This window comes from Lentinula edodes (genome assembly GCF_021015755.1).
Source record: "Lentinula edodes strain Le(Bin) 0899 ss11 chromosome Unknown C8R40scaffold_38, whole genome shotgun sequence".
Lineage (NCBI taxonomy): Eukaryota > Fungi > Basidiomycota > Agaricomycetes > Agaricales > Omphalotaceae > Lentinula > Lentinula edodes.
Window position 1 is genome coordinate 405,403 of NW_025764344.1, and position 11,605 is coordinate 417,007.

The 11,605-nt window shown below is 40.3% G+C and overlaps 4 protein-coding genes across 4 annotated transcripts; 3 read left to right on the forward strand and 1 right to left on the reverse strand.

The window, feature by feature from the left end:
- Positions 1 to 440: 440 nt before the first annotated feature.
- On the forward strand, positions 441 to 1,166 carry C8R40DRAFT_1016523 (uncharacterized protein; the record flags this gene model as incomplete). Its single annotated transcript, XM_046222932.1, has 2 exons — positions 441 to 603; positions 685 to 1,166. Coding segments are annotated over 2 exons (645 nt in total), but the record flags the coding sequence as incomplete, so codon positions are not given.
- A 933-nt stretch (positions 1,167 to 2,099) lies between these two features.
- C8R40DRAFT_1029876 (uncharacterized protein) lies at positions 2,100 to 3,287 on the forward strand (the record flags this gene model as incomplete). Its single annotated transcript, XM_046223131.1, has 1 exon — positions 2,100 to 3,287. A coding segment is annotated over one exon (1,188 nt), but the record flags the coding sequence as incomplete, so codon positions are not given.
- Positions 3,288 to 7,625: 4,338 nt separating this feature from the next.
- On the forward strand, positions 7,626 to 8,290 carry C8R40DRAFT_1174783 (uncharacterized protein; the record flags this gene model as incomplete). Its single annotated transcript, XM_046232234.1, has 3 exons — positions 7,626 to 7,844; positions 7,911 to 8,048; positions 8,108 to 8,290. 3 exons carry the CDS (start codon positions 7,626 to 7,628, stop codon positions 8,288 to 8,290), a joined length of 540 nt encoding a protein of 179 aa, XP_046082447.1.
- Positions 8,291 to 9,421: 1,131 nt separating this feature from the next.
- C8R40DRAFT_1072641 (uncharacterized protein) lies at positions 9,422 to 10,058 on the reverse strand (the record flags this gene model as incomplete). The annotated part of the gene is made up of 4 exons (XM_046226487.1): positions 9,422 to 9,483; positions 9,572 to 9,626; positions 9,686 to 9,821; positions 9,889 to 10,058. 4 exons carry the CDS (start codon positions 10,056 to 10,058, stop codon positions 9,422 to 9,424), a joined length of 423 nt encoding a protein of 140 aa, XP_046082448.1.
- Between the last annotated feature and the right edge of the window lie 1,547 nt (positions 10,059 to 11,605).

Consider the following 11,605-nt stretch of genomic DNA (forward strand, 5'->3'; position numbering starts at 1 on the left):
TCAAATGTACTGTTGATGATTTACTTTTGAAATCAAATGTTCATGATTGTTTTCGAGGTATCGCTCCTGATGGTTCTGTACTTAACCAGGATAAATTTGAGACTTCATGTCTAAATAATGCACATAAGAAATGCAAAGCTAGATTTCCAAGAGAGTGTTTCCAAAAAACTTCTGTAGACCCTGATAATGGCCATATTGATCTCAAGAAATTAGAAGGATGGTTGAATGATATCTCACCTGGCTTAACATATTTGGTGCGAGGCAATACAGATGTAACATCTATTTTGTCTGGTACAGCTATCAAGTCTGCTGTAATATATATTGCTGATTATATTACAAAGACAGGCTTGAAAACACATGTTGTATTTGATAGTATTAAAACCATATTTGATAAAAGTACTGAGATCATTGATGGTTCTTTGAGTACAAAGGAAAAATCTAGGCGCCTTATCAGTCGCATTGTGAACTTATTGTCTACAAAACTTGAGCTGGGAAGTCCAATGATCAGCTTATACTTACTGAAAAATCCTGACCATTACACTAGTCATAATTTTATTCCTTTTTACTGGAAAACATATGTCTCAACAGCTAGATCTTTCTTTGGTGAGAATGATTCAACTTCAGAGCCAAAACTCATTCTTACAAAACGCTGGGATAAAATTGTTGGACTATCCTCTTCATTAGACTATACTCATCGTCCTGTGCAGCATGTCAACTATAGTTTATATAACTGGGTCTGTTCTTTCTACAAGGTAGCAAAACGTAAAAGTAAGGATGAAGTGTTATCTGATCTTGAAACTGAATCAAAGTACTCTAGATCTGCAAAATCCACAAAAGGTCTACCATTCTTAGCTGGTCATCCTTTGGTTGAAACACATGTCATTTCTACTAGACGCAACTCATCTATGACTGTACCAAACTTTATAGGAGCACTTCCTCGTCCCAATAAAGATGATAGAGAGTACTATTGTTGTACAATGTTGACTTTATTCTGCCCTTGGAGGACAGGAGAAGACTTGAAGAAAAAAGACCAGTCCTGGCATGAAGCCTTTGAAGCTTATGATTTTTGTGAACAAAGTCAATTATATATGAAAAATATGAATATCCGATTTGAATGCTTGGATGCACGTGATGATTTTCGTGCTCAATTGAAGTCAGGAAAGCTTGATATTACTAAGCTTCCTTCATCCATTCCTACTCAATTACATGCAGATTTGGTAAATAAATTGGATGACTCTCATTCAGATATGAACTCATCTGATATAGAGGATATTGGTCACAATTATGATCAATATACTGAGGACAAAAAAGGAAATTTCTTTCTCAAAAGAGAATCTGCTATGAGGGCAATGAAAGATATGTTATTTAATATTGGTTGGGTTACACCATTAACTGGTAGTGTACAATCAAAGTCCATTACCATATGTCCCCCTGAACTATTGCCCAAGGAGAAACCTCAGCACTGGGATCTCATTCTAAAAGGTATGAGAGACCAAGTATTGGCAACTCGAGACAAAGACAGGGGATTACCTCCTTCTGACAACAATGAAAACCTGAATGATCCTGGAAAATATAGGCCCAATATTGTGGAAATTTGTGACAAGCATTATTTTGATAAATTGGGAATAGACTATGGAAGTATCAAAGAGCTGACTTTGAATATAATTAAATGTCATAACCTCAATAATGAGCAGGAGCGGGCTTTCAGAATCATAGCACAACATTCTGCTGGTTTGGTATCAGAACCTCTATATATATATATTGGAGGCATGGGGGGTACTGGAAAATCACAAGTTATCAAAGCAGTGTTGCAATTTTTTGCAGATCGTAACAGTTCTTTTGCCATTGTTACTTCAGCACCTACTGGAAATGCAGCTGCATTGTTGGGTGGTTCTACTTATCATTTCCTTTTAGGATTAAATAACAAAGTTGAAGAAGTTGGAAGAGGCACTATGGCTCAGGTTTGTGCAAGGTTAGAGCATATCCAGTATATGATATTAGATGAAGTATCCATGCTTAGTTGCTCAGATCTGTATCGCATATCAGTGCAACTATGTGAAGCTAAGAATAAACATGATATAGCTTTTGGAGGTATGAATATGATCTTTGCAGGTGATTTTGCTCAACTACCACCTGTAGGTGGAGAATCAGTGTCCTTATATTCATATAGGAGGCCCACTGATGCAAATAAATACAATGGACAATGTGCTGCAATGGGCAAATCACTTTGGCATATTGTAACTCATGTTGTAATTTTGCGCAAAAATATGAGAAATACAGGGTCATCAAAGGCTGATATTAGCTTCAGATTGGCATTAGATAATATGCGATACAAATCTTGTACTAAAGAGGACATAGGTTTTCTAAATACATTGGTTTCCTCCAAATCTCCTGGTAGACCTTTTGTAGGAAAAAGTCCTTGGCGTGATGCAGCTATTATTGTAGGTGAAAATAAACATAAAGATGAGATAAATAGACTAGGTTGCTTGCGTTTTGCTGCAGATACAAATCAAATTCTTACTCATTTCTATAGTGATGATCTTGCATCTAGTAATGCAGATCAACCTATGAATGTTAAATCCAAAAATAAAAAACAAGTCAAGTCATCCATATCAAAAGAACTCCAACATCATCTTTGGGAGTTGCCAACCTGTGCTCATGAAACTCATGCACCACCTGTGTTATCACTATGTATAGGTTTACCAATTATTATCCGTCATAATATTGCAACTGAACTTTCAATTACAAAAGGTCAAAGAGGTACTGTATATGCATGGCATGAAAGCACAGGTGCATTTGGTCAATGCATATTGGATGTACTTTTTGTACTTTTGGATGATCCTCCAACACCGATTCATGTGCCTGGTTTACCTCCCAATGTTGTACCTTTGACTAGACGCAAAACCAAAGGAATTGTTGCACTAAAAAATGATGTCAAAATATCTGTCACAAGGAATCAGGTTGATATACTTCCTGGTTTTTCTATGACAGCATATGCATCACAAGGACAAGGTCTAAATCCTAATGCAACTGATCTCAATACCTTGAATGATCATCATGCAATATATACTGCTTTGTCTAGAAGTAGAACTGCTGCTTCAACTGTTATTCTCCAAGGTTTTGACTCAAGACTAATTACTGGTGGTGCAAGTGGTCCACTACGAAAAGAATATCGAGAATTAGAAATGTTAAATGAGATAACCTGTCTGAGATATGAAGGTGCATTAGACCCATCAGTAGTAGGTATCACAAGAAATTTATTGATTGAGAGTTTTTTAGCTTGGAAAGGCACAACCTATGTCCCAAGCCAAGTCCATTCTGCTGTGAGTTGGTCTGCCAAAGATCCATATGTACAACAATCAGAAAAGCCACTGTCTTGGTCTAAAATTCATAAAAAGGCTATGCAAAAACTTATGAAGCAGAATAAAAAATCTAATATTGGTGATGATACTACCTGTTCTCTTGCACCTCCTCCACAAATTACACCACTCAACATTACATCTGTAGTAAACAGCAAGAAGAGAAAAGTGTCTGATTTATATTATTCCTCTGAAATTCCTCTGCCTTCAGCTGTCAAGAAGCAAAATACAAATCATCGCAAAATATCACCCAGCAATAAATTACGTCGCTCATCAGCAGGTAGGCAAGCTTCACTAAGACGAAGTAAAAAGAATATAATCAATACTGATTTTGCAAATCCAACACAGTTGGCTAACCTTCCAATAAGTTTGTTATGGTCAAATAATAGCTGTGCTTTTGACTCTGTTGTAACAATTCTCATACATATTTGGATGGAGACAAATATTACTGGAGATGAATATACCAACTTACCTCAATTAATAAAAAGTTTCTCTGAATATAGACAGGGTAAACATACACTTGAATCAGTACGTGATAGCTTAAGGTCTTTACTCAATTCAAAAAGACCCAGAGAGTTCAGCTTGACAGGCTTTTGCTCCTGTGTTACTATTCTTGAGGAAATGTTAAAAATGAAAAGTTCTTTCATGACTACCAAGCTTCAATGTGAACAAGGTCATCTGTCAAAGCGCCGCCCTCATAATTTGAAGCACAGTTTACTAGAGGACCATCGTCTAGTCTTACCAACTTCTACTAATGAATGGATTAGTGTAAATAGTCCTGCCTCATCTAACCTACTATGTGATTCTTGCCATGGCTCTTTGAGAAAATTCTTTCATATTGAATGTGCACCCAATGTTCTAGCTTTTGCCTGTGATGGAAGACCATACCTGAGCATTGACAATACTGTTCATTTAAAATATAATAATGAAGACTTTATGTATGTACTCAAGGGTGTCATTTATTATATTCCAATGAGGGAACATTTCATATCTCGAATTATTAGCAGTGAAAATGTAATTTACATTTATGATGGTATGTCCAACAATGGTGTACCTGTACTTGAACATTCCAATCTCAATGAGATAGATTGGGCCCAATGTCAGTCAGGTTCTGCTTCTGCTGTGATTTATTCCAGATCTAATAATTGACTATGCCAGTAGTCAATTCTTATCATATATTATTTTTCATTCTATGCAACCAAACAACCAGCCGAGTTTTGCCATGCTGTGCAGTGGCCTACAATCGCATGTTTGTTCGGGTCACATAATCCGAGTTTCTAGCAGAAATGAAAGTTTTCACTATTGACCTCGATTATCAGGCATGCATGCAAACCTTATTCGATTCTAGGCAGCAAGATCCGAGCTGCGCTAGTTGAACATTGGATTGGGAGAGAAAGTGCAGGAATTCCTCTGTCTCCTGGTAATCGCTTTCATTCGAGTCGGAAATGAAATGTGGAGTAGACATGATAAACCAGGTGTAAATTGGTGCTGGGTTAGACACATTTATGCCAATGTAGATTGTATAGCCTGTCTGTGATCAAGGCTGAGCGGTGAGCATCCATCTTTGAGGCAGATCCGCATCCTGTATGCTTTCTAAGGCTCGTCCCACTGACTTCGTTCAGTAGTTCCCGGCATTGTCAAATCCTATTGAGATTGTGTTGAATCAATGCGTTTGCACTGGCATGAGCATTGCGTCAGGCTGCGCCCTGGCATGATGAATGCTCACACAAAAAATATGCGAGCTTTCATCGACATTTTAGTAATTTGTTTGGGGCCGGTAAACCCATAAAAAAGTGGGCCTGTACCAGGAACTTGTCCGTGAGGCTTCGGGACATAAAAAAGAGACTAACCAGTAAATTGAGCAAGATATCCGTCAAGTGCTTGTATAGTGGTCCATAGATGACTCTACAGAACAGCGTTAAACAGGTAATGGGCAAACAGGGGGTATATAGATGCTATGCACTAGAAAGAATTCGTGACGACAAACTGATTACTATCTGAGCCTTCGATCGACGATACGAGAAAAGATTCCTATGTCAATACAATTTTTTGTAGCATTTTAGATATACATAGTGAGTTATCAATTGGGTATGCCACAGATGCCTGCATCATGATCAAAAAACAATGATCATAGGACACTTCAATAAGTTGTACATAGCAGTGTTGTACTCTGATGCAGCTGGCAGGATTCTTTGAAGCTCAAGAAAATGCTAGTGGCATCAGTGAGCAATGTAACATCTGAGACTGGCTTACTTCAACATTCTGGATGGTACATTTTCACTGTCAAACCTCAACTCAGATCTTGGTCGGGTCGTAATTCTAAGTATCTGTGTATTACCAGGAATTCATATGCACTAGTAGATTAGAAACACACACGTTCCGTCCAATACTGACTGACCATGTCTTCCCTCCCCCGCTTCGAGTTCGTTAAATTCCTTTGCTAGCACTCGTTTCGTCATCGGTCCCAAGTCGACATGTGCGCTCGGGTTTCCTGTTCTCGCCAGAAAAAATGTCGCAGTGACTAGGAAGGTTTTTATCAGGCACTCGGCCCTCAATGACTCCTCAGTGGCGGTCACTGTTGGCACTGAAAATGAGAATATACAATCTGTGGCAAGCATCCAGTCAATGATTCTGTAGAAGCAGATGCATGAGCAAATGGTGAACACACAGATTTGGCCACCTACCAACAAGCCTTCAAACGAGGATGCACATACGTGGACACATTTGTGCAGTCTGTGCTCATACCAGTGGTGAGCAAGGCCTCAAATATTGAGTAACTCCATCAACTTATGAGGGATTTGAGACTAGATAAAGTGAAAAGGAGCCGTCAATTTGCACCATTAGCCTTCAACCGTTTCAATGATACTAACTTACCACAGATCGGATTGATTGAAGGTCTCAATGTGCATTTGAGATTCACGAGGAGAAAAGGAGTGGCCTGTAGGCATTATGTAGTAAAGATGGTGGCTGGGGGAAGTGCTCGAGTCTGATTCCAGCAAGGCTTTCAAGCTTTAAGTCTGACGACTTTAAATCCGTTTCGAGTCCAGTTGGACCAAGTATCCGGATTGATGTTCAATGAGTCCGAGACTTTTTTGAGTTGGCAATATTCGCGGGCCTCCTTCATCCATCTCTTTGCTCGCGATCGAGAGAAATTAGAAAGAAAGGTTGAATCCGTGTGAACCGTGACGTTTCCTGCCGTATCTACGTCGCTTCTGCTTAGAAGACGATTTGACAGTAGTCATGTTCATCTTTCCCTATCCTTGTCTTGATTTCGAGCAGCGAACAATACTAGAAAGGGTAGAGGGTGAAGAATCCTTTCCTTTCACGAATCACGGATCCCACGAACCACATCCGTTTTTGCTATCTTGGGCCGTATCCTCGTTCAGTCATCAACATATCCTCGTTGTCAACACTCAATGTCAACATTGAAGAACATGCCCTTTCAACAAACTGCATTACTTCTCTTCAAATTATCAGACAGTTGATAATGCCGTCATGTCCCTCTACCACAATTGCCAAGATGACAACAATAGACAGCAATAACATCAACATTAACTTACTCTGAGTAATGAAATCACGATATTGGCCACCATCAATCTCACTGCAGCAGTGCCCCCTCAAGACCTCATCGATGAAAGTCAAGGCACTCTCCAGTTTTTCATGTGGTGACAAGACTGAAGCCGAGCAAACAACATGAGGAATTCGCGCTGTCATCACGACTAGCTGTTTTCCAAAAACCATACGTCGTCGACGTCTGCTACAACCTCGATTTTCGCTCACTCCACGAGGCTTATGCCCTGCTGCAAGGTGGTATGTCTTAAGCAAACTTGCCCTCTATTATGACAAAATGCAATCTTCTTACCAGTTCTTACTCAGTCACACTGATTTATCGATATTGAAGTATGAGGCAAAGTACAGAAATGATCCTCACGCATCTTTGTTACTGTCTATCTTGAGGTGCTATCATGTGCGCGTATCTCTCCTCCGAAATTGTTTACAACTATAACTTCATTTTAGAATATTACCAGTAATGAGAAATGCGCTATAGGAGATCTCTTCGCATCTGTTGTGCTCAAGATTAGGACAAATAGCAAAATGGATATCAAATAAGTGACGATGCTGATTCCCATTTTATTGACTCAAAGATGATCATTCAGTGAGTTAGACGCATTGAAAGCTTACGAGGGGGTCATATCTCATACGAAAGAAAATTCGTCTGAAGAATTGATTACAAATATCCCTCTTGCTTATGAAGGCAGGAATGTGATGCACACCGGTTTCAACGGACATTCCCCTTGCACGAACACCGATACAAATATCGAAACACCACAATTGGATCTTGACCCCCCTGTCCAATCTGCCCCCTCTCGTCGTGGTAATATCTCGAATATCCCCCGAAATCTATCGCAAGGTCCTATCTCTTACCAGCCGGTCTGCAAGCGAGGTCGTGATGAAGTCGTAGAAACTCAAAGTGGCAGGAATGAGGTATGCACCGCTTGGCTTGTGCAATGATACCTCTCCAGTAACACAACCACTACTTCTCGTATGCAGGATATCAGGAGCACACCTCAGTTCGAGAGTGTTTCCTACGTTCCCCGCTGTATTACGACAAGCAGCAAGGTACCTTCAGCAACAACATCACATTTCGGCAAAGAACTCAGTAATCAAATACCGAACACGGTTAAACCTGTACGTCCCGCCTCGATATCAGTTCAACATTTTCTTGAAACGGACGTTTTACTCAATAGGGATCCAAGGGCACCTCCCCACACGATCCATCCGCTCTCAGATTCAACAATTGCAATTTCATTAGTGCCGGCAGAGATGTGTTCAATACCACCAATCACAACGTCTATTATAATATCACTCTATACTTTCCTTGGCTCTTTTCATACCATCCTCCCTCTCCCCTTCAACATAGTCTTTACTGACTCGGCGGCCTTACACTATCTTCAACATCTCGCTCATCTTTCCTCGACTCTGTTCATACCATTCTCCCTCTTCCCTTCAACAAAGTCATCACCAACTCGGCGGCTTTACACTAGGTTATCTTCGGAAATTTATCTTCGACTGGAATCTCATTGTGCCTACGGAGAAATACATTCATGACGCTTTGCTACAATTGCAAACTTGTATTGATAATTGCTCTATACATTCGATAACGAGAACAATTTGGAATACGATAGCACATCTGACAGTGACATAGAATAGGCATAGAGCTATCGTGGTTAACTTTACCTGGCGTACTAGTATTTACAAAACCTGCTCTATATCTTTCCCTCCAAGTCCGTACTTGCTACAGTCTAACATCTTGCGGGAAAAGTACTGTTCGCTGCAGTAGAGGCGGTTGGGCCTGGCCGTTCCCTCGAGGGACCCCGTCTGTGGACGGAACCATGCATCAATATATTTATCTCTATATATCACCTACAACTCCACCATTCCAGATGGCTCTTGCATGGTATCCCCCGATCTGATTCAATACATACAGGATCTTCTCTCAGATAACCTTGGTCGAAGAGACATCAATGAAATCAACTCTTCTTACACCTTCTTACACCAATCGCAATGGCCCGGAGAATACTACTTCTTGGGCCCTTGGTCACTCCTGCGCAATTCTCGAATAACGAGGTTAACAACAGCCTCAAACAGCGCCTTACAATCAACACCTGCAAATTCGTTGAACTTGCATGTCCGAAAATCCTCCTCCCCTTAGCTGCCTCTTGCATCTAAGTTCGTTGTTCGTAGACTCGTTTTCTATCTCCAAAAATTCATCAGAAGGAAAGCTCAGTACAGCTCTGAGTAGGACCCTACAATTCACGATTTGCAGGTCTTCCCACCACAAAATAACTATATGAGCACAGAAAATTCTCGGTGGTTTAGTAGCTGTTATCTTTAGTCTGTTTGCCATTTGAAGGCAATACTGATGTGAAATCACTGGCAGCGCATACCCTGAAATTGTGTAAATTTTGAACACAAGTTTGAAAAGGCAGCGAGTTAAAACACATTGATTTATTTACTATATCCATACATACGCATGTGGATCTACGTAGAAGCTGCGTGTATTAGCTACCGTTTATCCAGAGCTGTCCATTTCTGACGCAGATACATATACTGCCAACAGTCACTATGTACGTGGTGGCAATTTTTGAAGAAAAATATTGACCACAACTACAATTATATACCGAGGTGCTGATATGGCATTAGGTTCTGACCTGTTCTAATATCAGGGCTGAAGAGATCCAAAGCATTTTGATCAATTGGAAAGTCCTGTCAAATGTAATGTAAGTTTTGACGCCAATTAGATAGTAGTACAAGAGCGCACGTACATCCAATTTTAGGACAATGAGCTTTTTGAGGTCTTCTACAAGATCCTTTGCTTGATTATCAATCGCTTGATTGAGGCGATTCACGGCGAGATAATGCTCTAGGTTTTGCAGAAAACTTACAACCCTTTGCAATGCCCTATGCCCGTACATGCGTCACATCAATCAAGGATCCGGACACTCAAGCAAGAGAAAAGGTCGCTCACATTTCCAGTTCCCCGACATCACAGATAACCAGAAACCTCATCTGACCATACACCAAATGGCGAGTGGGGGCATTTGCAGCCATCAGATAAAAATGTGCTTTAGTGGCAGCATCCTGGGCCAAGATTGATGCCCACTGGTATCGACTGTCTCTGTCTCTGTTCAATGTCATGTCAACCGACCAGGGCTGGTCATGAAGAAAGGGTCCGAGCCTCTATCATCACCAACAGCCATAAGTATTGCGAGAAGAACAAGCAGAGTGAATAAAAACTTGCATCTTTCAATTCCAAACAGGTATATCCTAAGTTCGCAATCTTGTAGCTTCTATAGGAGTAGAGGAAATTTTTGGTGTTTTCGTAGTTCTGTTGTTCTCGGCTTGCCATTTCCTCGATATATCTATCGGCTCCGATGTTGTGTTCGTATGGGGCTTTCCTAAACTAAGGACAAATGATTTCCCTGCTTATATACCACATTATTGACTCTCTTTCGGACCTCGGAGTCCTAAGTTTCAGAAAGGCACACAGGAAGAAGATAATACGTACTTCAAAGCGACCTGTGTAGCATGCCTTCTCCTTCGTTCATCAGACGATGGTGATATGCCTGACTGGAATTGACTAATGGCTTCCGAGAAAGATGTTACTAGAAATTGGTCAGCTCTGTCGTATCTGAAAGTAGAAGACAAAAGCGCTGTAAAATGCATATGGATTACCTTGACAGTCTTTAATCATAGCGCTTCATATCGTTTTCAATTCATTATTATTGACTTGAATGCCATGCCAAAGCTGGTCTGTGCAATTTTTTCGGAAGGTCCTTGCCCGGGAAAATCAGCATGTTTGGCCCGTATCGCGCAATGCTTTTGATATTTCAGTCTCAAAGTCCAGTGTACCAGTGTAAATCAATCCGACAAAGTGAATTGTACCAATAAGATCGAGGTTGTTAAATGTATTGCATTTTTGGAAAACTCTCGACTAGAACTTTCAAAAACAAGAGATCAGCAGATACTCGAACAGGCAACTACAAGAGAAGATCAGACACTATATTCACTACATAGAAACACTGGTAGTACGACTCCGAGACTCAGTACCCTAGGACCTACACCAATATTGTGCAGTATCAGAAGTTCACTGCCACCCAATGCTTTTGGAAGGTTTAATGAAACATCGACCAGTCCAAGTTTGCCGACTTAGCCTGTTATACATACATCATCTGTATTCGTATGCGAATCTCCGTAAGTTGCTGCTCCTTATGACAAAAAACTTACGGAAGCTTGATGCACTGATATATACAGCTTTCAGAATCACATCATCGCGATTTGCGAATGTTTCGAGATATTTTATCACACAATGCATATAGTAGCCAAAATTTTTCTGGAAACAATACAAGCGGACAACTACTATCGACAGCACTACACAGTTTTAAAAAATCAAATCTTTGTCTTTAAGCTTGGAAAATGACTCTGGCGGTGTTCAATTCAAATCATTGCCTGGACCGAAACATCTCCAACGCATGTTGATCAATAGGAAAGTCCTAAATTTATGATCAGCCTCAGCTATGAACATAGGCAAATACGCACATTCAATTGGACGACAATTATTGTCCGCAAATCGTCAATGAATTTTTTGGCTTGGTTTTCATGAGCTGCATTGAGAGCATTACGATTTGGGATCAGGATAGGATAGGATAGGATATGAATTATACTGGCGAGGTCCGATTCCCGAA